Below are 25,642 nucleotides of genomic sequence, written 5' to 3' on the forward strand. Positions count from 1 at the left end.
AGGTAATGCATTCATGGCAATATGTGTGCATATTCTAGGACAGTACATCGGCATGTTCAACTCAAAGCCACAGAAAATGATGTATCGATAAGCTTTGTTATGTACTTGACACTCTGAAGTCAACTAAAATGCCTCATAGAGATGATGCCCCTTCTTTTTGTTAACTTAAAACAGGCAAGAGATGGCAACCCAAGAATCAAAAGGCAGTAAACATGGGGGTCGTAGCAAGTCCCATATTTGTCCATCAAAACCCTCCAACAGTTGTAGGATTGAATCAGAGTGGGAATTCTTTTTGAAGAATATCGAGGTTTCGAGAGTCACAGGCGTCAAACATGTCATTCCGCGAAGCACAGCTGCAGAAACAGGAACTGAATTCAACTACTCTTTTCAACTTTGTGGAAGATTTGATTCACCTTTTTTCTTATAAATTAATAAAAAGGAATAGAAACTAGTTACTCGCAGCAGCACACCTGAGAGAAATCCTCAGATATTGCCAGGCATTATCTGCTTTTGGATTCATAGCAAGTGCCCTAACATAATATCGGATAGATTCTTCATATAGACCCTGAACAATTAGAAGGAACAATAAGTGCCTTAATTTGGCTGACTGAAAACCATCTGGAACTGCATGCATTTTGGAGATAGGAACATCGTTCAGAAGAATACTAAGTACCATAAACCAATCAGTAATCTGTCAAAAAACATCAGGCTACTCAATGGGCACTGAGCTTGAATCAGACCTTGATGTAGTGTGATCTTGATGTCTTAATCTTAAGTAAAAGGAATTTCCAAAGTTTCATTTCTCTCGTCTAAGTATTATGTTTTGAGTTTCATTATTGGCACATCCTAGTTAAACATCTTTTTTAGTTTAAACAAGCATAGATCAACTTGAGAGGGAAGAAGCGTGTTATTAGGTTAATAAAATTATTAATGTAATGGGTTTAGTCCAAATTTGGTAACTTTAGGTTTACTATTTTGTCATATCCTAGCTATATACTATGTAATGGGTCTCTTTCATCAAGAAGTACATTTAATTTCACCCACTTCTATAATATCTAAGAGTAGAATCATGGCTTAGAATCATAGTACTTGAGCAAAATCCTGCGCACTTCAATTTTTTTCTTTGCCATTTAAAAAAAAGGAATATTCAAAAGATTCAGATACATTATTTGCATTAGCCAAGTGTTCCAACATATACTTCTCCAAGGATGTGTGACATGGCATTACTTAAAAAATGCTGATGACATAGAAGCTTACTTTGAAAAGAACAAACCTGATTTGCATAGCTTATACCCATGTTTGCCCATGCACGAACATAATTGGGCTTTAAGTCTAGTGCCTATGAAGCAATTGCAAGCATGGAAAAAGTAAAAAAGGTCAGTACATAAACAAAGCTAAAAATGCACAAGATGACAATGAAAAAGTTCCAATAGAACAACAATGTGGTTGCATAGAGGATACAGGACATGTAACTGTGACAAAACCTCAAATATCATCGTTTTTGAAAGTCCAGCAAGGTGCTGTGGACGAAAAGAACTCATGGAGAAAACTATGCAGTAATACATATCAAAGCCTAGTGAAATGCCTCAAAAGCAAAAGCCTATTTAACATATAATGGAAAATGGAAATACAGTCTTGCTTTGATCTGAAGTTGCAGAGGGTAATATGACTGAATATGTCACAAAACTGAAGATCAACTGGAATGACGAAGGGAATTCAGCTGTTCAAATTAGCTATGTTGTACAATCTGAAGATTGTGAAGAGAAAACTGCAGAAGAAGCTCTGAATCTAATGGAAATGAAGACAAATTGATTAGGTAGCTATCAATTAAGAGTTTAATTGATGCATTTGGTTAACACTATAAATGAATAAAATGTTTACAAAAAAGCTTGTTGCTCAGCTTGGTAAAACCTCATTAGTATGACAGAATACGAGATTGAACAATGTTTAATCTCATAAACATACAAACTAGAACATGTGCGCTTGCTTAATAACAGTCAAAGGCATGTTTTAACCATAAAGCTGTTAACAGATCATAAACAGGCTAGTTATGAGAGCTCATACACAGGCTCATTACTAGCTGTTTATGTAGATACATGTACAAAACTATACACAAATATAGTGTATATATAATAAAAGAAAATTACTCCACATAAATATCAGCAAAATTACTTGATCAAGTACAAAGCCTGATGGCTAAATGAATAGAAAATATAACCAACAAATAAAGCTACCTGTTGGTAGGCTGATATGGCATCAGCACTCTGGATACTATTTGCTTGTGTTGCACCAAGTTTATTCCATAGTGAATAATCATGAGGCTTTAGTTTTAATGCTGTTCGGAAGGACTCTATGGCTTTATCATATTCCCTTGACAAGTTGTACAAGACTCCTAAAACTATGTGGACATCAGCATCCTCGGGAGACATTTGAGCTGCTTCATTGTACAACCTTGCAACCTGATATTAATAAATGAAACAATTATCTCTGAACATTAAGACATAAAAAAAAGATTATTCAAACTTCAAAAGTATTTCACATCATTTATGACAAATTCAATATTAGTGCCAAACCAGTTAAACAGACAAAAATGGTCAGCTGTTAATATTAAGTTTGATTTTCTGGCTTCAAGATGGAGCTTGATTCTTGAAGTGCAGTGTCATATAATTAGGGAAAACCACACGATCAAATAATATGATGGTAGAGTTGTCCACTGCATTTGATTGCTTAAAAGAATGTCAACTCAGGTTCCCGTAAATTAGGAATGTCAGACAAAGTCAGAACATCTCCTTTGTTTCCTAAGCTAAGCAATAGACCATATATACTATGATGCAAATACTTACATCGGCATAATATGGAGAATCTGCCAACTGTGGTGGAACTAAAGCACCATAATTTGGATGGTTTTGAAGCCACATATAGAGGTACTTCAATGCCTCTGGTTGCTCAAGTTCTGTGTTCAACAACCCAGTAAAAAAGAATCAGTCTAGAAACTGAATAATATTCTTTACAATTATGAAATTGCTGATATCCTTCATCACAATTTATGAAACAATTACGTAGACATAGGAAAAAAAATATTGACAAGAAAAAAATTCTATAAAAAGAAAATACTTCGAAAAAGCAAGATAGCAATAGCATTGTCCCTCCATGGTTTAAGATTTTTATCTGTACAACTGAACATGTTAACCAAATGTTCATGCTCAAAACTGCCGCTCCATGGTTTAAAGATTTTTTATCTGCACAATTGAACATGCTAACCAAATGTTCAAGCTCAAAAAATTGACGTAAAGAGAAACACTAACAAAGAAGTTTAAAAATACACCTATAATCACCATGATATTGAATAAAGCATTCACCTCTAAATATAACGTGCAAGTTTTAGAATGGTAATACTTTCACATTCGCACCCACAAAAAAAACCAACAACAACAAAGTAGGCAGCTTGAATAAAGAAAAACAAAATAAAATGCAATAGTTACCATTTGTGTGGCTCACTCCAAGTGCAAGGAGAACTTCTAGGTTTCTGGGATCTACTTCTTGAGCACGCATCATGGCTGCTATAGCCTGACATAGAAGCAGGGTCAACAAACTAAATTCCAGAAAGAAAAAAAATAGTGGCATTATAATTATTTTTCTCACCAGACCTATCACTGATGGAGAATGAAGACTGTCAAAGAAAGAAAAACTAGGCACCAATCAATTGTATGCAAATAAATTTCAAGAACAGAATGGATATAACATGGAAAGCAACATTTACTAATATTTCCTTTGACAACTTTGATGAAATGGTGTGAGATATAAAAGATCCACCAATTAGAAAATCAAGGGGGAAGGTGATTTCCATAGTTGTTTAAGAGGTCACAGAACTAAGCATGTTGAACAAGTTGGTCATGCAAAATGGATTAGCAGCAAGACAAAAACACAACATTCCAACAATTAAAGTAACTGGACAACATATTTGAAACATGACCAATTTCATACATAAATACTTACACAGCAGAGAAGTTTCAATTTCCTAAAAGATTATAGTGAAAATATTTCTTTTGTAGTCCAGTCTGATAGGACCTGTGTTTGGGTCTCTCCATTCTGATAATGTAAATTTTGAATTTTATCAATTTTGACTACAAATCGAATGAATCAAGTAGCTACAAACAAAGATGATAAAGTGAAATGTACCAACTCCCAACTGCTTGTCTAAATCGACCATTTCTGGCATTTGCTTGTCCAGAATGATCTTAATAGTCAAAAGAAAACCATAAATCCTTTTTTTATTGTACTAGCTAAATTTTCAAATTGATCATATCCTCATTATATCACTAGCTATTGAGCACAAATCTTTTAATCATTGAAACATAATTTGTACAGCAGTTTCAACAAGCAGATACTACCAACACCAATCTGCATCTATTTGGACTGCCATTCATTTTTATTGTATTATGTAAAAAAATATTGGTAGAATATTACATCAGCTAAATAAGAATGATATGAGCCATCCTGGTACCTCATGTTGATATATTGCCGGAATATTATACCTCACCCTTCCACATACTACACAAGATGCAAATCTATGATTTTAGGAGTGACTTATTCGCAACAAAAGAAAGAAAAGTTAACATCAAACCAAGGTTTCTATGTAAGAGTTTGTGTTGTAGAGCAATGTTGATGTATGGTGTAAATGATGAATTGGAGATGGAGGGAGGAAAGAGATGAGAACAAAAAATAAGAACAAAGGAAGGCAACTTACTTACCCTAGGGTAAGTATCATGTTGAATTTTTTATCCCCTGGATAGAATGATCCTTGGCATTGTGATATAGAGATACTTGAAACATTTTGGCATTCATCGAAACATACCAAGATAGATTTAGATGAGTTATTTTACTTAAATAAGACTAATAGTTAGATAGTAATCAAATTAAATTTCATCTTAAACCACACTGGTACGAGTTACATTTAGACATTTGTTAAACCATGCCAAACATGAATTTGGATAGTTTTTCACTTAGAATTTCTACTTTTAATAAGACTATACTAGTTAGCAATTGAATTAAAAATAATTTTGCTCATTTTCACTTTGATGCATGCCGAGAGGAATACATATAAAAATCAATCGAATTAAAATTTTAAAGAAACAAACTACAAAAATACAACACATCACTTGAATTCAACTTGACACGTGTCATGTTGTGCTAAGGCATGTCAAACATTAACATGACACAAAACTCAAGTTTAGGTAAGTTACTAAAACAACACATTTCAATCATGCAACCAAGTACAGTACAAGATGTCTTTCGATCATGCCATCATGTACAGTATGAATTTCAAACCATGCATCGAACAATAGGTTTTGTGCATACTTAAAATGTAGAATATTCATAGGTCAACCTTGAAGGATAAGAAAATATCACCTGCTGATCATCATCATTCTCAGCATGTGTAATTCCCAGCAATCTCCAGCCTTCAGCATTATCTGGGTTCTTCAGAACTTCGGCTTCTAGTGCAAGAACAGCTTCACTTAAAAGCCCTTTACGAAACAGCTCCTGTCCTTCTATTAAAGGATTGGGATGGCCAACATAAGGGTTCATATCAGAGAAAACATATACCCCTCTTGAAGCATTAGACTGTTGTTTAGAAGCCACAAGTTGCTCATCGAGATACCTAAATGAAGAAAATTATGAGAAGATGATGGTATAAATATGAGCTAATAAATTAAAATTATAATCCATGCCATAAAGGAAAAGATTATTTCCCTTATAAAAAAAAACAGCGCCAATAGTATTAAATATTAGAATGTTAGAAGTAAATTGAGTAACTGAACTTGTCGTATGCGTTTGCCCAATCGTCAGCTATACTTTCACCAAAAGCTCCTTTAGCAACCTGCTGTCCAAATTCGTCAGCCCAGTCCTGGACATGCAACTTGGAAAACTCGTTAACCCACTTATCATCAACAGCCTGCTGTGTATATTCCTTGGCAAACTCTTTTGCCCATGTTTCCCTTCCTTGTGGAAGCTGAAAAACATAAAACAATAAAAATCAGCTACAAAAAAAGGAACTTTCTAAGACGGTTTTCCAAGAAAAGAATTGTCCTAAGATGGATAATTGGCATCATATAGGCCATTATTGTCATTACAAAGATCTTCACTAAAAATGTCATTGAGGTTGGTTGACCTTAAGTAGTAATTCAATTATGCAAAAACACTTCTTCCATTATTCTTATACATAAATAGAAATTTTTAAGCGAAGTAGATGTTAGCCTACCTCTTCCTGCACAAACTGATCGGCCCAAGAGCTGGGACCAGCACTATGTTGTGTTTGATATTCATCGACCCAATTATTAGCAATGGATCCAGTGGCCGGTTTGATTTGATTCTCATCAACTATAAGCTCACCTCTGCTCATCTTTGAAACAAACTGGAGGAATTTTGAATTCTAGGAAAATTATAGAAAAATGTTGGTTAGAAAAAATTGAGAGATTACAATAATCAAAAGAACTAGCACGTGTTGATTCTCTTTCAGTTCATACACAATTAATAAGAGATCTCAAAAATGAAACCATCTTTAGCAACTCTCCAGTTTCAGTATCGTGAATTACAGTTAAGGTTCAACTGAGTTAAATCAAAACTAGCTATTTCTGGGGGGAAAATTGAAAAAATGATTCCAATGGGCAATACAAACAAGGAATTGAAGGTTTAAAAGTTTTTAAGTTTATTTTGGTAAGCTCCCCTCTTTAGGAGTAGTCTTGATGATTTCCAAGTTGGTAATTGTCCTATTTAGGATGGTACGAGAGTTCTGGTAGAAGTTTAGTCTATGTTTCCTTATTTGTTATTAGATTTACTACCTAGTTTGGTTGAGTTCCTTTAGGAATAAGGAATAAGGTTATTTTTATTAAGTATTGAAAGGCGGTTCCAGGTTGTCGGCAGTCGGCTCATTGCCCAGCACTTAAGCAATAGGTGGGAGCCTAGATAGCCAATATTAAAATAATATTAAGGTATGAAAGAGAAGCATATTAAATCAATCATAACTAATATGAATGCATATACATGGTACCTGTATCCTTAATCAATCAAAATATGATTACAAATGTATGTCATAGTTGATAACATAGCTAACCACATAAGAACAATGAAACATTTTACGTTGTAATGAAGAAAAATAGCAAAAAGAGAACAAATAAAAGATGGATAAAAATGGCCTTAAATTGGTGCAAATCACCGACATTGGGTGAAAATGAGCAGACATATTTTGCATTAGATTGGAGGCTCATATGAACAACGGGCGTAGGATGGGAATATCAGGATAATTAGAGTTACTTTTTAATATCAAATGAACCAACAAGATATAGAAAAAATAAAATAAAAATTCTTAGACTCACCTGGACTACCTAGGCAGTCTGCCTAACTTGCTTTTTAAGTGTCGCCTAACAAGGCCCACCTAACAACTAGAAAACGATCCCTTGTCAAAACAACCTAGGTGGTTGCCTTTTAAAATAATCATTTTCTACATTTAATTGTTTTAATTTATTTCTAATTCTATTTAGGGTTAAGTCTATAAAAAGGTGTAAGTTTCAATGTATTTTCATCTTTCCAGTATTAAGATTCCTCTTTGTTTAATCTTTGTATGAGATAGTAATGATCCTGCTTCATCAACTTTAACTATTCTGTGGACAAACTTAAATTGCATGTTAGCACACTGGCAAAACCAAATACAATTTTTTACAGAGCATATTCCAGAGACCATATCTGCAACATTCCAATACATCAATGATAAACTTTTGATGCAGATTATTCTAAATAGCACAAAAAACACAATAAATATGGCATCAGGTCAAATTTTTAAGACCATGTTATGTAAGTCCTTGGAACTCTACTGAAATGCTGTCTGCTTTCCCCAACCCTGCCAAAACTTCTACTGACTTTGCTATCTTCCCCAGTCATGCCTACAGACAGTGAGGTCTATGTTACCTTAAGAAACTCCTTCAGGCCACTCACAATACCATTATATACCAGTTCTACCAACAGCAACCTCAACAAGGATATTCAACCTATATAACAATTTCCTTAACTCCTGATTCCAATCAAAGAACCATCATAACTTCCAAAAACTACAAGAAAATGCCTCTACTCCAGCCCACTCGTACTATGGGAAAGAAGAGTTAAAGATTCTTCCTCTGACAATAGGAATGATAGATCGCAATGTTGCAATCACTGCAAACGGAAGATTTACAATAATTAAATAATGGATATGGAGGTAACTAAAGTGTATGGCCTAGTTCTCAGTCCCTGTGGACCTTTCGTGGCAGCGGTAAGGTAGCTTGGATCAGTCCTGGACATTGCATCTGAAGCTTAGTCTGATCAAGCAGGAAGTTGAAGTGGCACAAGAAGGTGTATGTGTTAAGAGTAATTCTGTGATTCCTCTATTGGTGGGGTTCTCAATATTCAGTAGACATGCCTAATAAGCACTAAGGACTTGCAGTAAGTGTGCACCAACCATAATTGGAATTTTGGGGGAGAGAGAGAGCAGCTGCATACCTGAAATTTTGGATCATCATTTTGTGCCAAGGTATGTGCAAGCATTCGTGATTGTTCCATTGCTGCTATTTGTGACATGTTTGCACCTCCGACCTGGCCAATTCTTGCCAACTGAGACTGTTCCTGTAAGCAAGAGATGTGAAAGTGAAGCCATTACAAGACACAAACCAAAAATCCATATCGCCAATGTACTATAATCAAAAAGGTTTTAGAAGCCATCAATTTTGCATTAACACTGAACAATCATGAATAAACACTTACTGCAAAGACAAAGTAACAGAAACTAGGATGTAAGTTCTAATTGAAATGACCCAAAGGAGTATTAGTTAAATACACGTGGCAAAAAATATATATTACTTGTAGGTAATCAAGCAGTTTTGATCATTTTTCAGAAAAGAAGTGATTCATCAATTATGATTATTATAATTGCCCATCGCTATTGACAGCCCCAAGCCAATTGTCCTATGCAAATACTTATCCCAAAATCATATGATATATAATATGATCGTATTAAATATTTAAAGATTAATTTGTTTTCCTTTTTCTATATATTCCACTAGTAGTACTGTCAATCCTGCCTAATCAATCCATCCAATATTGAGGTTTTCAAACTTGCAGTGCCAAGTCCCAATGCCAAATTGGTGAAATCTAAGGAGGCAGCAATTGCAAATACAAATCACCACTTTATGATTTGAATGATATAACAAAGTATGACACCATCAACCACAATTCTTCAGATCCTTACCAAATCCCTCACAAACTGGCTTAAGAAATAAAACAATCACTTTAAACAACAAAATTGCATAGGGTGCTCAGATTTATCAGTAATAATAACTCAATAAGCATTTATCAAATAGGAGAAATTCACTGATTTAGTTTACAGAAATTTTCTGGTTTATTGATTAGTATCTAGTGTAGATCATGCATGTTCTTCACCACTAGCTAAACAAAGATATTTTGTTTTCAAGTGAAATTTGCTTTAAGCATTCATATCACTATTGCCAACTAATTCATCTCATCTAACAAGTCTTTTTTTTCTAACTGATCTTTATATCTTCTAATTGTTTAAATACAAACCAAAAAAATTAAAGTCTATATTATCATATAACCTCAAATACCATCCTAGAAGCCATAGTATTCTCATCTCCACTGACCTTTTATACACATGAAAAGTTTTAGGTTGTTTACTTGGGTGGAAAATTAGGAGAGATAGGGAAAGATACAAAATTGCCACACATGGAGCTCCATCATTTGTGTAGAATTTTGTATCACTTGCTCTCCTCCTTCCCATCCTAGCTTTCAATCCAAATAAATCCACCTTTAGGTTGTTTCTACTTTAGGGGAACGGATCTCAAGTAAAAGAGAAGGAGCAGAAAGGAGGAAGGATCCCTTATCTATTTTGATGGAAGAAGAAAATGAAGAAATAAGAAGGGAACAAAAAACTCTGTTATCTTTCCTATAATTTAGTTGCATCCCAAAATTGACAAAAGAGTAATGGTAACATGAAAATGTTAGAAACGACTAATTAACCCAATAGCTCTCAGGAATAATAAAATCAAAAAACTAATTTTGATAATTTTTCTCATTTTCTCTTTTTTTCTCTAGTTTCAAATAGCCAAAACAAGGAAGACCTCTCTTCTCTCCCTTTAGTCCCGTCCTCCCTTCCCCAGTTTTCTTTCTTTCATTCCCCTCTTCCTCCCCTCAAATAGATACAGCCTTAGAGAGCAAATTCCATGTACCATTACTTTAGTTTGGTGGTATTTCATGTACCCACCACAACATAATGTCTACTTCAGTTAGTCTATTAATCTTCATGCACCAACTTCAAATTCCTAAGTGAGAAATGAAATCAAAACAAAAAACATCTTATTTTCATATGTGAAAGTTCTTAAAATTATCATATAAATTTTAGATTTTTGTTTGTCTACCCAATTTGTTAACTTAATTTTCATGTTCTTCAAATTAAGGACTAAAATCAAAATTTTGAAGATGAAAGGGGTACATGGCATTCCCCAAACCCTAAGGGGGGTAAATAAAGGTCACCCAGTATTATAAAACATGATCCAATCTTCCTTGGGTCCATGAGTATATTTAAATTTGTAAAGTTAAAAGATATCTCGGAAAGCCAACATGGTTAGAAGTCCACTGGAATTAGTCCACCACCCTATTAGGGGTGGGTCAAAGAATCCGTCTCCATGTTATCCCCTCCTCTCACTCAACCATATACTCAGAAAAGAATAATAGTTTAAAATGTTTGAAAAAAAATGCTACCTGTTCAAACTCAGACGCCCAACCATTGATGCCATGCTGTTGTTCAAAAGAGTGAGCCCATGTCTCAGGATCCCCACTTGCCCTTTGTTGAGCAAATTCAGAAGCCCATTTATCAGCAGCAAAATTAGGCATCCCAGACCTCAGGGAACCTTGTGTTTCAGTCCAATATTCCTCCAGCTCTCGAAATTGTCCGCGCATGGGTTCCCTGAGGCCTTGGTTGCCATCAATATCTAGCGAATGTAGCAAAGCATTTACCTAAGGCACATTACCTATCAGAAATTATACACACATATCTGATGGACAGACAACTGAAAGTACTATGACAACAAGTGAAACAACAATAACAATAAAAGAAAATGGAAAACACAACTAATTATCTTGATTGCATTAAAAAAGCTTCCAAAATACGATAAACTCCCTTTTGTAACTATTGTGAAAATGAAAGAAACTAAACTGTGTTTAAATCAGAATGTTCAGTCAAACTAAAAGCATAACAGGAACAAGACAATTAATTGTTATCAACTTAAAATGGGAGATAGTTATCAACTTAAAATGGGAGATAGAACTGATAAAACAAACTAGGTTCCATGCCACCAGAGTAATATGTGAATGATATATGAGAAAACCCAACTCTTGCCTGTGCGTTAATGTAATCTTCACTCTTATCAGCAAAAATGTGGTGTGCCATTATGAAGCTCCTATCGCGTATGCATTGCTTGTCACCTTGAGATAATCCAAGAACAGGTAGTGTTGCAGGATGAAATGGAACACCTGCACGCCCACTGTCTACAAAGGAATGCAGAAATCTAGATAGAACACCTTGTGGTGGCCCTGCAAGGTAAAGTTATGCACACATAAAAATCACAATAAAGTGCTCTTAATATAAGTTGGAATTACATTTTCATGGTCAAAATGTAATTATAAGCTTCTGTCTTAAAACCAAAATTCAACATAAGAGCTGACATTGCTACATCCATACCTATTTATTGAAAGCTTCAAAGACCATGAGAAGAAACCTAAACTAGCCCAAAGATTATTTACACGACAAAACATTTAATCCATCAAGCACAATTTCTAAGTTTCTTGGACATGATAAATGCATTCAAATTAGGCTCACCTTTGATCAGCCTTGAACATAGTTTCCATGCTAAGAAAATCAACTAGCCTACGCACTTAACCTCAAAAATCAGAAGAGAATTGGATTCAAGTAGGATACTAACTTCAGCAAATGTGACTGCTTTTCAACCCTCAATTTGTATTTAAGTGTGGTGGCAAAATGTTTTTTATTTTGTCATTACTTCAAAATCAGATAAACTAGTTGAAGGATATATGTTACACACACATATCAATTACATCATATATCATGCCAGCATGTTTGAGTGTGCTCAAAACTCAAGATCATCTAATGAAAAGCAGCTTACTTTGTGAACACATTAAAAAGTCATTCTAGCGATGATTTAAAAGGACAAAAGGATACTTACCTATAATGACCACTATTTGATCACCAGCTAACTCTGTGACAACTGACAAAACAAATCCCAAGCTATAGGTTGTTTCTTCGCAATGAGCCACTAGATAAAATAATATGTGACAATAGCATTTTTTACGCTTGACCAACTAAAAGATTGATGAGAACAATTAACAAATTCTGCAATTGGAAGGACTTGAATTTCTCATGCTATAGATTGTTCAATTTTTTCACCTGATCTCACTAGGATGAGGCAAACAACAATGTTCTCATCCAATGTCGAACACAATTCATTCTAGCTCCTAGTAATATAACATTAGTCCAGATCGGTGTTTAAAATCTTGTGTTGTTTCACTCGATACATGTGAAACATTTTGTTCTGCCCGCGAATCAGCACCTGCACAACCGCACAAGCACGCCTCCGATGCCGACGCTGGCCCCGCGACATGTTTGGACGCATCACGCTGGCCTAGAGGTCACTACGGGCACGTCGCGCGAGCCAGCCGCGTCACACGAGCCAGCCGCATCTCACGAGCCGGCCACGTCGCAGTGACCCGCTGTCACTGTCGGTGCGGAACAAGTGGGGGTCGGGGGATGAAGGTTTTAACTTAAATTTAATTAAATAACTTATGTTAATAATTTTAATCAACTCCTAGTTATATTGAGATAATTTAAATAGACTTAATTAAAACCTAATAAAATTATCTCATTAATTATATATTATTTTTATTTTTAAATATTTAGATTAAATTTTTTATTTTTAATTAATATATTTTATATTTAAAAAATATCAGAACCATATTGGCATGACACGATACGATACCGAAACTGTATCATTCCGGTCCGAGACCAAAATCTCAGCACGGGTCAAGATTTTAAACTATGGTTCAGACACTCTTACTACGATGCTATATATTTAGAAAATTGTTGAACTAGTATAAAATTTTTAATTCAATTGAATGTGATAATTTATCTTATTGTTTTTATAAGTAAACAAGCCAACAGGGAGAGGGACATAGGGGAGGAGTCAGTCTAAAACCAACACAATCAGATTTACAGAATGTCAGCATAGCTCAGCACTGAGACTTTAAGGCTAACAAGAAAATCAGCATCTTTACTGAAAATTTGAACCTTGATCATGCCACTATGCCAAGAATTAAGCTCATGGAAGGTAATTTACACAATTCAGACATACGCTCTCTGTTAAGGAGGGTTGAAACTACTGTAAACCTTACAATTGCATGTCCATTACACCTTATATCATGGCAAATGCAGTAACTGAGGCCATCACCTCTGGTATCTATAAAATTGAGAAACATAAGGACCATGTATATGTGTTGGTATGGATTTCATAGATGTAAATGTGTGCGTCGTCAAGAACAAAAACATGATTTCTGTAGTGTTTTAGCAGTGCTCTTGCAACAACCACATGGCTTCTCATTGAAAGGAACCCCTTCCATTTTATAGTATTATACCTTACTAGCATTGTTAATTTAACTCTCTATTAGTTACAAATTATAATTATGTCCAAACCTTGTGCTTAAACCTTATTCTCAATGTGTTTATGGGTAGGTTGAGTGCCTTCCTTTCTCTCAGAAGTAAAAAAGCTGCTGCACTGGCATGAATGTATCGATGATCACTGCTACAATTTAAGAAAATAGTGAATAATCAAGGTGAACTGGAGAACCAAAAACCTGAAGGAACACCTCCAACTAAGCATGCATTACATGGAGGAATATCTCTATTATGGTGATGAATGGTAAGAGAAAATTGATCATGTTCAAAACATAAAATTCGGTAACGTCGATGCTGTTGTACTTGAAGTCGTCGAGCACGGTGACGCAGCAGTCGTGGGAGGAGAGGAGGCGGAGGTGGAGGGGATGGGCGAGGAGAAGCAGGTCGCCCCATCCCTTTTTCTCCCACCTGTACTCCACAGAGAAGGGTCGGGTGAAGGAGGCTTCGTCGGAGATCGGATAACAGGATCTGAACCGATCGAGGACTGGCTCATAGGCGGGATCAGGGAGAGCTGCGAGGCGCACGACGCCAGCGAAGCCCGGGGCGAAGAGCAGCGAGTTGCCCTACTGCGCGAGGAGTAGCAGAGGAAGGTCTGGCCGCTGTTGAGGCGAAGAGTGTGCTTGGTGAAGGAGGCATTGGTGGAGACATCGATGAAGGCGTTGACAGAGGAGATGGAGATCGCGGTGGCGGCGGTAGTGGTGGAGCAAGTGACGAAGGGGCTTCCGCGGACGAGAAAGAAGCGAAGCGAAGGGGGAAAAAGCTGCGCAGATGGGAATGGGTTTGATAACCAGGGGAGGGGTAGGTTATGAAATCAGGGATATCAAATCCCTATTTTGATTTCCATTCTCGTCTACCAAGCATTAAGAATGGGAATGAAATAGATGAATATCTAAACAACACCTATTCAGGGTTCTATTGCCTTGTTCAGAAAAATCATGACAAGACAAAACTAAAAACTGTATATAATTGTTACAACTAATCCTTCAAATTTGCAAAAAAAAAAAATTAATGATGTTTGAAAATTTTGAGTCATCAATGATTATCTGAACTCAAATAATCAATCTTTAAATTTTAGCCCAAGCTGACTTCTAATATCCACTCATGAATATAGAAATAAGAAAGCTGCTTAGTTGGTACAAGGGAATGATCTGCTAAATATGCAAAATATAGGGGACAAAACTCTGGAAAAACAATGTATGTTGGAGAGTTATGTCCAAACAGTTTGGCATCTGAACTAGAGTGCATGCATAAAACAACTTCACTTGCTAGCATTTTGATTTGAAGATATTGTAAACTTTACATCAAGAATTATGACCGAAAGGGGAACTAATAAAAACAATTCAAATAGTGTGAATAAATTGGAATGAATTAAGTGTAAAAACTCAATCAAATATGCTTGTTGTATGGGTATTATCATATAAAGATGTGAAACACACCATCCCAAACAGGAGGAAGCCCATGGTTATATATTTGTTCAAATTCCCGAAACTGAGGTTCAATTTCGCTGACCCGCATGTGAAGAGGAGGTTGCCGAATTTCCTTCCAAGCTTCTGTGAGAACCCCATCATTGGTGGAGCGAAAACTATTGAGAAATTCAGAGTTCTGTGATTGAAGATGAGTAGAATTAGTAAGATGGATAATATGCAAAATGCAAAAATGAGGAATTTACCTGCCCATGTAGTTGCTGTTGCTGTTGACCCTCATTTTCTAAACCTGGTATAGTGGACAAAGGAGCTTCAGATCTAAAGTCTGGAGAAGAACCGGACACACTGATAGCAGTTCCTGGTAATCCCTTTAACTCCTATGAAGTATATGTTTGTGGGATCAGGAAAGACAGTGGCATAGTCAAATATTTGATTAGAATACTGCTAATAAAGCATACTTATATTATGCAACTTGCTAGCAAGCCATAGTTGGAGAATTCCAGGTGAACTACTAATTTTGTCTCTTCACAACTAGTGATGAACCTTAATTTAAGAGTTAGGAGGATTTAAACTTCATATTGAGAAAGAGAAGATAGAGATTCTATAGTTTATATGAACATGTTTGAAGCACAACTAAAAATAAAGTTCATGATTTTTTATCTTTACACACCTTCTAGAGGAATGTAGAAAAAATGATCATCATGAGTTTTTTTTTTTCTTTTCCAATTTGTGAAATGAACTGGATCAAACAGGGTTATGATTCCTGTTTCAGTCAGACTAGTAGGTGAAATCCAAGTTTTATAAATATGCTTAACGCCTTATAACTTTCCATACATAGAGATATTTTATTCAAAGAGATTTAACTATAGATTTTATACACAATAACAATCTCCAGTTTTCAAGATGAATCTGTATGATTAATCTAATTGACACTTCATGCTACAGAAATGAATGAAACAGATGCTTCAACCATTTTGATCCCCAGCAGATATACTTCACGTTATCTCTTGAAAGTTTCTTACCATATAAAACCATGATAAATTCAACAAAAAAAATTGTTCGTGCCCAACAAATTGATTTTCTACCGTAACAAATAATTATACCGAGGTTAGAACAACATTAATCACTCTGTTCGTAAATAAAAAAGAATCAAAAGCAAAAGCGACCATACTTGTGTTGTTGTCATACAAACAACAAGAGCTAGAATGAAGAACTAAGCTCAGTCATGTATGCAACAGTATTAAAAAGACATGAAGAAATCCAGGAATTGGGTTGTATTATATGATTTGAAAATTTTAATAGACATAAACATGCGGTTACTAACCCTACATCTATCTCAAGAACAACTTGGGGACCAAAAAGTGAGCAACCTTTTCATTAATTAAACCATTTTCAATAATACAAACTGTAATATACCAGCCGACAAGTCCAACGAAAAAAGGTAAGTACCATCAAGCCTTCAACTCCAATAAGGATACCAAAGAGGAGTATATACATTAAATCACAATTCCAAGGTTAAAGGGCAAGTCGAAAAGATTAAGGAGACGAAAGAAGCGCTACCTGGGTTTTGGACGATGATCCAAGGATCGCGTTGGCGAGAGCGCCAAAGGGATTCGAAGAGGAGGCGCTGCCAGGGACGGCACACGCCGCCCCGCCGGCGATAAGATCTCTCATGGCCATCGCCCTTACTCCCAAATCCTCTATCCAAAGAAATCCCTTAAACAATCCTCTCCGCCCTCGGGCGTTGGCGGAAGCATCAGCGAACTATGACGCCGTTAACTTACCATGCGATATAAAAGCCGCGTTAAATCGCCGCCGTGATGACGGAACGGGAAGGGCACCGACTCCGTGGTCTTCCACTGCGATAATTTAATGGATCGCCTACACGCCGTCGTCGTACGATCGGACGGATGAGATTAGATAAGGAATGCGAGGCTGGATTTGGCGTGCCGGATGAGAACCGCCGAACCGGGGATGATATAGGCCGAACCAGTATTCAACCTGGTCCGAGTTAGATGCGGACCGAGACCCAACTTATTCTGGTCCGAGTCAGGCTGAACCAAGTGCATATAGTCTGGCAATTCCAGATAAAGGAATTCATCTGAAAAGGATTGAAAAAGAGTTAAAAAGGATTGAAAAATGGTTACAATGACATTTTTTTTTCCGCCATCAGTTTCTTTCCATCCCTTTCCCATCTTTCCGAGTAAACAGGACATTGGGCCTTCTTGGCCCAACACAACGTAACCATTTCTTCTTCAGTTACTTGACGGATACAGTCAAGCAATGAATCGACAGGACGACTACGACAAAACTGTCATATTGCAGTAGTTTTCATGGGCACGTAACTCTTCCTTCCTTACCACTGCACACTTGCCTCTCCCAACAGATGGCTCCAACGCTCTGAAGTAGACTAGTCTTAATGTAGTTTTTGTTTTTTCTTCCACAACCTGAAAAATTAAAGAGGGAATCCATGCACTCGGCGTTTAGAGTATTCATAATCTAACGTTCCTGCAAATTAAGCTTTATCATAAATTTGCACATCCTAATTTTATTATAAATTTGAGATTAACAGTTTCAATGAGTAGCTAGCTAGCTACTCATCTTAATTAATTTAATTTAGCTGATTAATTAACGCACAGCTGGGATGATGATGCCGCGCGAGTGCTCTTTTTCTCCTAGCTAATCACTGTCGTCGTTCATGTGTTTGATGGTATTCCATCCATTTCAACTTTAATTAATTCACTCCGTTGTGGTCGATGCTGATTTTGATGACCCAGCTAACTTCACAGCGACGTGTGTTCTCTGAGCCAGCCAATTGTTTTCCCTGTATTAATCTTTAATTTACAAAGGAAAGCGATGGGGAGCTGACTTTTTTGTCACAGAAATTAAACATCAGTTTATTTCCTAATTGGAATAAATATTCATTTCTTAAAGCTACTGCTCATGCTGAATTATATATATATATAATTTAAATCTTATAAATCTTACTCTATTATTATAAATTTATGATTAGGGTACAATTCGATTATGTCCGAGTTGATTAGTCGCCGTAGCTCATCTGGAAGTTTGTTTGTCACTTCAGATTCATTAGATTGATATCCGCTAGCTAATTCCGAACATCTCACGTGGTTGGTGATACTTCCAATTCATATATATATATATATATATATATATATGAAATAATACTTTATCATATTTTTCATTAAAAGAATATCTTTATGCATGTGTTACAGCTATTATTAATTTGATCAAAATTATTCAAATTTAATCAAAAATATCTATGGAGAGAGATATTCTTGCTAGAGAGTGGCTTACGTGCACGCATTTTCAAAGTAGTAAACCATATCTTCTTCTCTGATGTAAGGCCATCAATGATTTGTGATTCATTTTTTTTAAATAATAAAAAAATTTTAATTATTTAAAGTATGCACGGCTTGGTACTTCACTTGGTACTATATCTCCTGCATGACATGAGGAGATCCATATCGTAGTTATATTTGCACATTGAAATTTTAACACAAAGGAAAGTTAAGAGAAAAACTAAATTAATATTGTCTAAAACACATCTTAATAATTAATTAATTAGTTATATGTGACTGTTTTTCCTTTAATGTTTTAAGTGATTGAGAGTAAGCTTCATAATAAACTTACCAAAATGGCCATACATCCTTGGCTTGTTGATAGTTTATTTGTTTAATTGAATAGTATGAAGTCATTTGTCAACTCTCTAATGCAACTTCTAGTGCGAACTCTATAGAATTATATATTTTTTATTTTCTAAAATAATTGGCTATGAGATTCTATCTATCATTTAGAATTCGATGGACTATTCTTTTTCAATGGACGAAAGCGACTCCTTGGGTTCCAACCACCATGGCCTTTGGAAATTCTAGCTATAAAGATCACACCTTGTGTTGTGAAAGAACCAACCAAGATCCTAAATTTCTAGGCCAAGTAAAGATGGAGTGGCTTCGCTATCTATGCTTCTTTTGCTCTTCGTAGGAGTGGTTTCTTTCGACGACTCCATTTGCTCTTCCAAATTTAGTGGTACTCTTCTCCATCTCGATTCTCAAATAATACTTTTGGATTATTTATTATCAATCAGTCTGAATTTAGTATCAACTCTTGTGTTTTTTGTTTTGTTTTGGTTTCCCTATTTTCAATTAAGGCTATGATGACTTTGAAATATGAATTCAAGTTCTTGTTTAATCAAAAATGGAATTATTTTGGTATAGAAAACTAAAGATAGAAAGAAATTATTAAGGTTTAGGTGAAAGTTATTGTTTAACTAAAATTAATTTTGATCTCATCTCTTCTTCGTTATTATTATTTTTATTAGTAGTATTTATCAACAATAATTAATATTATTTGTAATAGTAGTCATTTAATAGAAAGCATCTTCTTGGTAGGGTCATTAAATTTTGTTAATTAGGTTGGAGGACAAAAGGTCATCAAGGATTTGACATTTAATTAAATCATTAGGTTGGAGCCTAAATGGTCTTCCCACTATAACTATTTTAATTGAAAATTGATCTAATTAATCATGTGGATTAAGATTTAAATTCCTCTAATAATGCATTTTAATTACGGTTCGTAGATAGATTAGTTAGCTAGCTATTTTATTCTATGTTAAAATTAGTTATTTGGTTTAATAAAATTAGTTTAATTTTTAAAAAAATATTAAAAAAGCTTAAGTTGAGAAGCAGAAATTAAAAATATTTTTTTGGGGTGGTAAAATTACTTACTTGCCCTTCTTCTCTAATCGAACAGAAGCTCGGTATCCTCACGTCGACGGCTCCGCCGTCCACTTCACCCTCCACCACCCGAGAAGCCCCTGCTCTCCGGCTCCCTTCGCAGCTCCGCTCTCCTTCTCCACCGTCCTCTCCCATGACGCCGCCCGTGTCCAAGCCCTCTCCTCTCGCCTCTCCAAGTCCTCCGCCACTACCTCCCGCGCCTCCTCCTCCCCCCTCCTCCGCCCCGACGCCGTATCCGTCCCTCTATCCAAGGGGACCTCCTTCGGAGTCGGAAACTACGTCACCAGAATAAGCCTCGGCAACCCGGCCAAGTCCTACGCCGTCGTCGTCGACACCGGCTCCTCCTTCTCCTGGGTCCAGTGCTCCCCCTGCCGCGTCTACTGCCACTCCCAGGTCGGCTCTGTTTTCGACCCCTCTGCTTCCGCCAGCTATCAGTCTCTCCCTTGCTCCTCCTCCGAGTGCGGCGGCCTCAAGTCCGCCACGCTTAACCCCCCGGCCTGCTCCGCCTCCAACGTCTGCATCTACGAGGCCAGCTACGGCGACAGCTCCTTTTCCGTCGGCTACCTCAGCAAGGACGTCCTTACCCTCGGCAACGGCCAACGCCTGCCTGGGTTTGTCTTCGGCTGCGGCCAGGACAACGAGGGACTCTTCGGCCGTTCCGCGGGCCTCATCGGCCTCGCCCGCAACCGCCTCTCTCTGCTCTACCAGTACGCGCCGGTGGCCGGGAACGCCTTCTCCTACTGCCTTCCTTCCACCTCCTCCTCCGGCTACCTCTCCATCGGCTCCTACAACCCCGGCCGCTTCTCCTACACCCCCCTGGTCTCGAGCTCCCTCGACAACACCCTCTACTTCCTCCGGCTAACCGGCATCACCGTCGCCGGCCGCAGCATCTCCGTGCCGAGCAGCACGCAGACGATCATCGACTCCGGCACCGTCATCACGCGGCTCCCGCGCAACGTGTACAGCGCGCTGAGCGGCGCCGTGGCGGCGGCGCTCACGGGGCACCGCAAGGCGCCGGCGTACTCGATTCTGGACACGTGCTACGTCGGGAGCCTGAGTAGGTTGGCGGCGCCGCGGGTGGAATTGGTGTTTCAGGGCGGCGCGGTGCTGACGCTGCCGGCGAAGAACGTGTTCATCGACGTGGATGAGTCGACGACGTGCCTGGCGTTCGCTCCGTCCAGCGAGGTGGCTATCATCGGCAACACGCAGCAACAGGGTTTTACCGTGGTGTACGACGTCGGGAGATCGAGGATTGGGTTCGCCGCCGGCGGATGTGCCTGAGGAGCTGCGGGCGGTGGCAGCACGATTGACATTAGTCAAAAAAGGAAAGTTAATTACGGTGGTGTGTTCGCTATAATTATTGATTAAGTTTGGGGTTAGAATTGGAGCCCACAGGCAAATGGCCGACAAATGTTCATTAATTAATAATTAATTATTATTCTCCTATTGCACTATTGTTGTTGTTGTAAAAGCTAAAATCCGCTATTGCATAATTTATTTAATGGAAAAAGATTATCAAGTGAATTCCACGTCAGCAACATGTAAGTATGAAATAATACGAGTTTGATATCCTGCGCGAACGAAAAAACACGCCCCGTGCGCACGCGATCCCGACCGTTCATCGCGAAAAATCCAGGCCGTTTATAAAAAAACACGGTAGCTTCTCTGTGTCGTCGTCGTTCTCGCCGCTGCCACTCCCCCGTCCGGCCACCGCCGGCCACCGGACCGGCGGCGATGGATGCGCAACTCACCGGCGCCGGACTGGTGGCCGGAATCCGGCCGAATTTCGGCCGGAATCGACCAACAGCTATTGTTGGCCGGTCTCCGGCCGTGATTCAGCCGGAATCACGCTGTTGGCCGATTTCGACCAAAATCGACCGGATTCCGGCCGAATCGAGGCCGGAGACCGGCTGCGGCCGGCGCCGGCGCGTCGACCGCGGCCGGTCTCCGGCCGCGATTCGGCCGGAATCCGGCTAATTTCCGGCCGACAATGGCCGTTGGGCACTGTCCTGTTTCCGGCCGGATTCCGGCCGTAATCCGGCCGGAATCCGATGTCGGAATGTGCGCCGGCGAGTTGCGCATCCAACGGTCCGGGTCTGGTGGCCGGCGGTGATCGGACGACGGCGCGATGGCGGCGAAAGTGGGCGGAGGTTGGCGGTCGCGCACGGATCGCGTAGGGATGAGTCGCGCGGGATATCAAACCTCTAAAAATAATAATAATACATATAATAAACGATTACTTAAGAACTAAGCTTCCATAAAAAAATAAACACAAAAAAAACTTTCCCCAAATATTTCGGTGCATTATAAAGCCATACCAGACTTATCATAAAAGTCAGATGATCTCTTCCAAGGTAAGCAAGCTCTCAAATTGGCAAATCCATGAAGAACTAATCATCTGACAGAGAGGACGAGACATGCATATCCGTAGTGTTGGCGGATTGAGAAATCTTTAATCTAGCCCATCCCAAAGTGTAGATTAGGGATTAGGCAGGTTAATCCATAAAAAAATAAAAATATATTAAAAAAATTGAATTTTTAAAATTAGGTTGCTGATTAGGCGGACCAATGAATCTATTAAATTTTCCACTTTAATTTTGAGTTTTGGATTCTTCTTCTTCTTCTCAACTTGCGGTAATTCGAGCTCATTTGAAAACTTGCACAGGCTAATTTATTTAGGTTCGTTTTTAATTGACTTGATAAAATTTCTATTGGTGCTGAGAGCACTGCTTCGAACTCAACTTTTGATATATAATGGTGATCTAACGAAGTGGTGTCAAGTGTGCAAGTTACTTGACATATAGAGAAGTTTGAATTGAGAACTAGATGATGAAAGTCCTAGTGGGACTAGACAAAGAAAATCTGATTAATAACCAAACAAAAATTAAGTTATAGTATGACTAGGTTGTACAAAACTTGGTTGGGAATCAAGTAAGGAAAATCTAGTTGGGAACTAGATGAATCAAATTCAAGAGGAATCAACTAGAAGTTGAAGTCTTGACAAGCAAATCTAAGTAGAATCAATTGACAGTTGAAATCTTGGTAAACAAATCCAAGATAGCTGAGAGCTAAGTCTTACTATTAAAGTTTAGATGAGTCAGCTGAGAGTTGAACATCTAGTTAAGATAAGTGTGAGTAACTTTAAATTCCGTATTATACTATTACATGTAACCAATGCAGACAATATTCAGATCAGAAGGGTGTCTGAGCGATTGATTAGGGATAAACCTCGATCAAGAGTCAAGAGGTAGGTGACCAGAGCAAGGAGCAGCGATTGATTAGACGATAAACCTCGATCCTGACAGGGTCAGAGAGACCTAGTTCTAGGTGACTGGAAGATGTCTAGTTGACCTAAGACCGTGGACAACGTTAGCTATCAAATAGAAGTTGCAACCATGTCGACATCTTCTAAACGATCGAAGAGGTTCTAGTTGATTGGAGATTTGCTACATCAACTTCATTAGAAATTCTATAAAAAGAGCTTGAGACAAGTTTTCAATATCAATCTTATGCTCATGTTGTAGTCCTCGATCCGCTATGACAATATACTGCGATGCTTCACCTAACTTCGATTGACAATTATGTGTAAAAAACTTTTAGTTCATTTTGTTATCGTATATTCTTGTGTATACTTTATAATTAATTATTTTAATTTTTTTTAGATTTCATCATCTTTAGAGCCTTTATAAAGCCTTTATAAAAAAGAGAGATTAGAAATAAGAATCAATATATTTTTTTAATTGGGATTGTCCATATAATTACTGAGTTTGTGCTTAATCTCTACATGCTTTTTTATTAAAATATAACTAAATCATGCATGCTTAAATTTGATTAGGTTATTTGAGAACTTGGTTGTTATAAAATTTATTTAATTAATTTTATGATTAAGTTAACTTTTATATTTCATTACTGATTTTATGTGTTAATTTTAAATTTAATTTGATTTTATTAACTCATTATGAATTTATTCTTCCAATCGAGTTTGCTCCTATAATTTAAACTCAAAATAATTAATTCCTCGAAATCGGTGTAAACAAAATAGAAGATGAAAAGGTCAAAAAGTTGGAACTTTTCCATAGTTTGGTCGAAAAACAAAAAACAATAAAATTATATTAAGACCACTAAATGGCGAGACAGCATTAAATTGTCATCTCATTTAGGACAATAACAAATTATATAAAAATAATACAAAATAGCTATATATATTATTTTTTAAAAATAGTTTTATAAGTTGATTAATCGAGTCAATTATGTAATCGAGTCATATCTAATAATATTAATAAATAAAATAAACAAATAAAATTTTGAAAAATTCTAATCTGTGGCCGCACCTGCTGCCGAACCATTGGCTTAACGAATAGATTTTGTTTTTAAAAAATAATAATATAAAATAAAAGCAGAAGTTTCTATTTTATCCAATTCATTTATTTATTAATCTTTTTTGTCATCCATTTACTTATCACTTGATTTTCAAGTCAACTCATATAGATCATTAGAATTTCCAGGGCACTGACTCGCTAAACCCAAGAAAGTCAATGGAAATTCACTTCATCTATGTCTCACTCTGATAAAAATAAATTAGTGCCTTCTTCTACATTTCCTTGCAATTGTTCTCCATCCTTCCCATCTTCTTATTTTCTTGCTTCCATGGAATATCTTATTTTCAGCTTCAGCTTTGGTGATGGCCAGTACATCTCCTAACTCATCGATCTGAAATTAGTCTTACTTTTTGTCATGAAGGTTAGTTCTTGAATCCTCGGCAGTGACAACTCATGACAAAGTTGTCTTCGATCGGTTTCAATCCTGCAGACCATAGTCCATGCAATGGATTCATGGAAGCATTGCAGCTCTACAGAGAATTAGCTAGCTCCTGGAATAAAACTTTCAGGCAGGCATTCTCAAGGTCGTCGTCCTGTCCTATCGGTCGACTTCGATCCAGCAATCGTAATGCATGATTGATATGTATTGCTACTGGATCAGGGCCAACATCATTTGCTCCGATAATTGAAACAGCAATGAGGATATATATCCTGTTCTTCTAATTATAGCAGATGGGCAGGTTGCCTTTCTGTCTTTGTTAAGATGCTTAATTCATTCACCAAACTTTATCCAACAGTCGACGGTTTTCTCGGTTTTCAGTATCTCAAAGTTCCCGGTCTCATTGTTTTAGGCGAGCCTAAGTTGTGATGTCGAAATAAGAGGAAGATTCCATTGCTGCCATTGTTGAAGCTAGGTGAGGTTTTACAAAATACATGACCATTGACCAGGATCAATTGTTTTGTTGTTTCAAAACAAAAGCAAATTTATCAATTGTCGATAGTTTTGGTTGGAGTGGGAGACGGCCCTTGGGAGTTGATGAAAGAGTTCGACGATCGTATACCTGAAAGAGCATTGACAATTTTCAGGTAACTCTGTGACACTGAAATGCTCATGAAGGAAGGGGGGAAAGGTCAGCATCTCATTCAATCTCACCCTTCCTTTTTGATGTTCAGTTTGTGAATTTCACCGAGATAATTAATGTCTAGAAATGTTCCAACGAGTCGAAAGTATTAAGGCACTGATGGAAGTCCCTGCCCAGTATCAAGCTTTGAGAAAGCATCGACTTTTAGGGTGAATTAGTGTACTTGTTTGATCTTTCTTTCAAATGCTGGTACCACCTACCGCATGTCGTAGATGTTACA

At 37.4% G+C, this 25,642-nt stretch overlaps 1 protein-coding gene and 1 pseudogene across 2 annotated transcripts; one reads left to right on the forward strand and one right to left on the reverse strand.

The window, feature by feature from the left end:
* Positions 1–156: 156 nt before the first annotated feature.
* LOC141840362 (peroxisome biogenesis protein 5) lies at positions 157–16,910 on the reverse strand. The gene is made up of 15 exons (XM_074728332.1): positions 16,768–16,910; positions 15,453–15,584; positions 15,220–15,385; positions 11,438–11,631; positions 10,801–11,055; positions 8,530–8,652; positions 6,260–6,430; positions 5,820–6,010; positions 5,410–5,659; positions 3,483–3,567; positions 2,844–2,953; positions 2,235–2,459; positions 1,274–1,339; positions 471–565; positions 157–353 (listed from the first exon to the last, which is right to left on the reverse strand). The coding sequence occupies exons 1-15, from the start codon at positions 16,885–16,887 to the stop codon at positions 275–277; spliced, it is 2,262 nt and encodes a 753-aa protein (XP_074584433.1). The 5' UTR covers positions 16,888–16,910; the 3' UTR covers positions 157–274.
* A 2,257-nt stretch (positions 16,911–19,167) lies between these two features.
* On the forward strand, positions 19,168–21,415 carry LOC141841999 (aspartyl protease family protein At5g10770-like; annotated as a pseudogene). The gene is made up of 2 exons (XR_012602842.1): positions 19,168–19,254; positions 19,978–21,415. The product of XR_012602842.1 is annotated as an aspartyl protease family protein At5g10770-like (transcript).
* Positions 21,416–25,642: the final 4,227 nt, after the last annotated feature.

The sequence above is a fragment of the Curcuma longa genome, chromosome 11 (assembly GCF_044706935.1).
Source record: "Curcuma longa cultivar G26 ecotype Majalengka, Jawa Barat chromosome 11, ITB_CL_G26_1.1, whole genome shotgun sequence".
NCBI lineage: Eukaryota > Viridiplantae > Streptophyta > Magnoliopsida > Zingiberales > Zingiberaceae > Curcuma > Curcuma longa.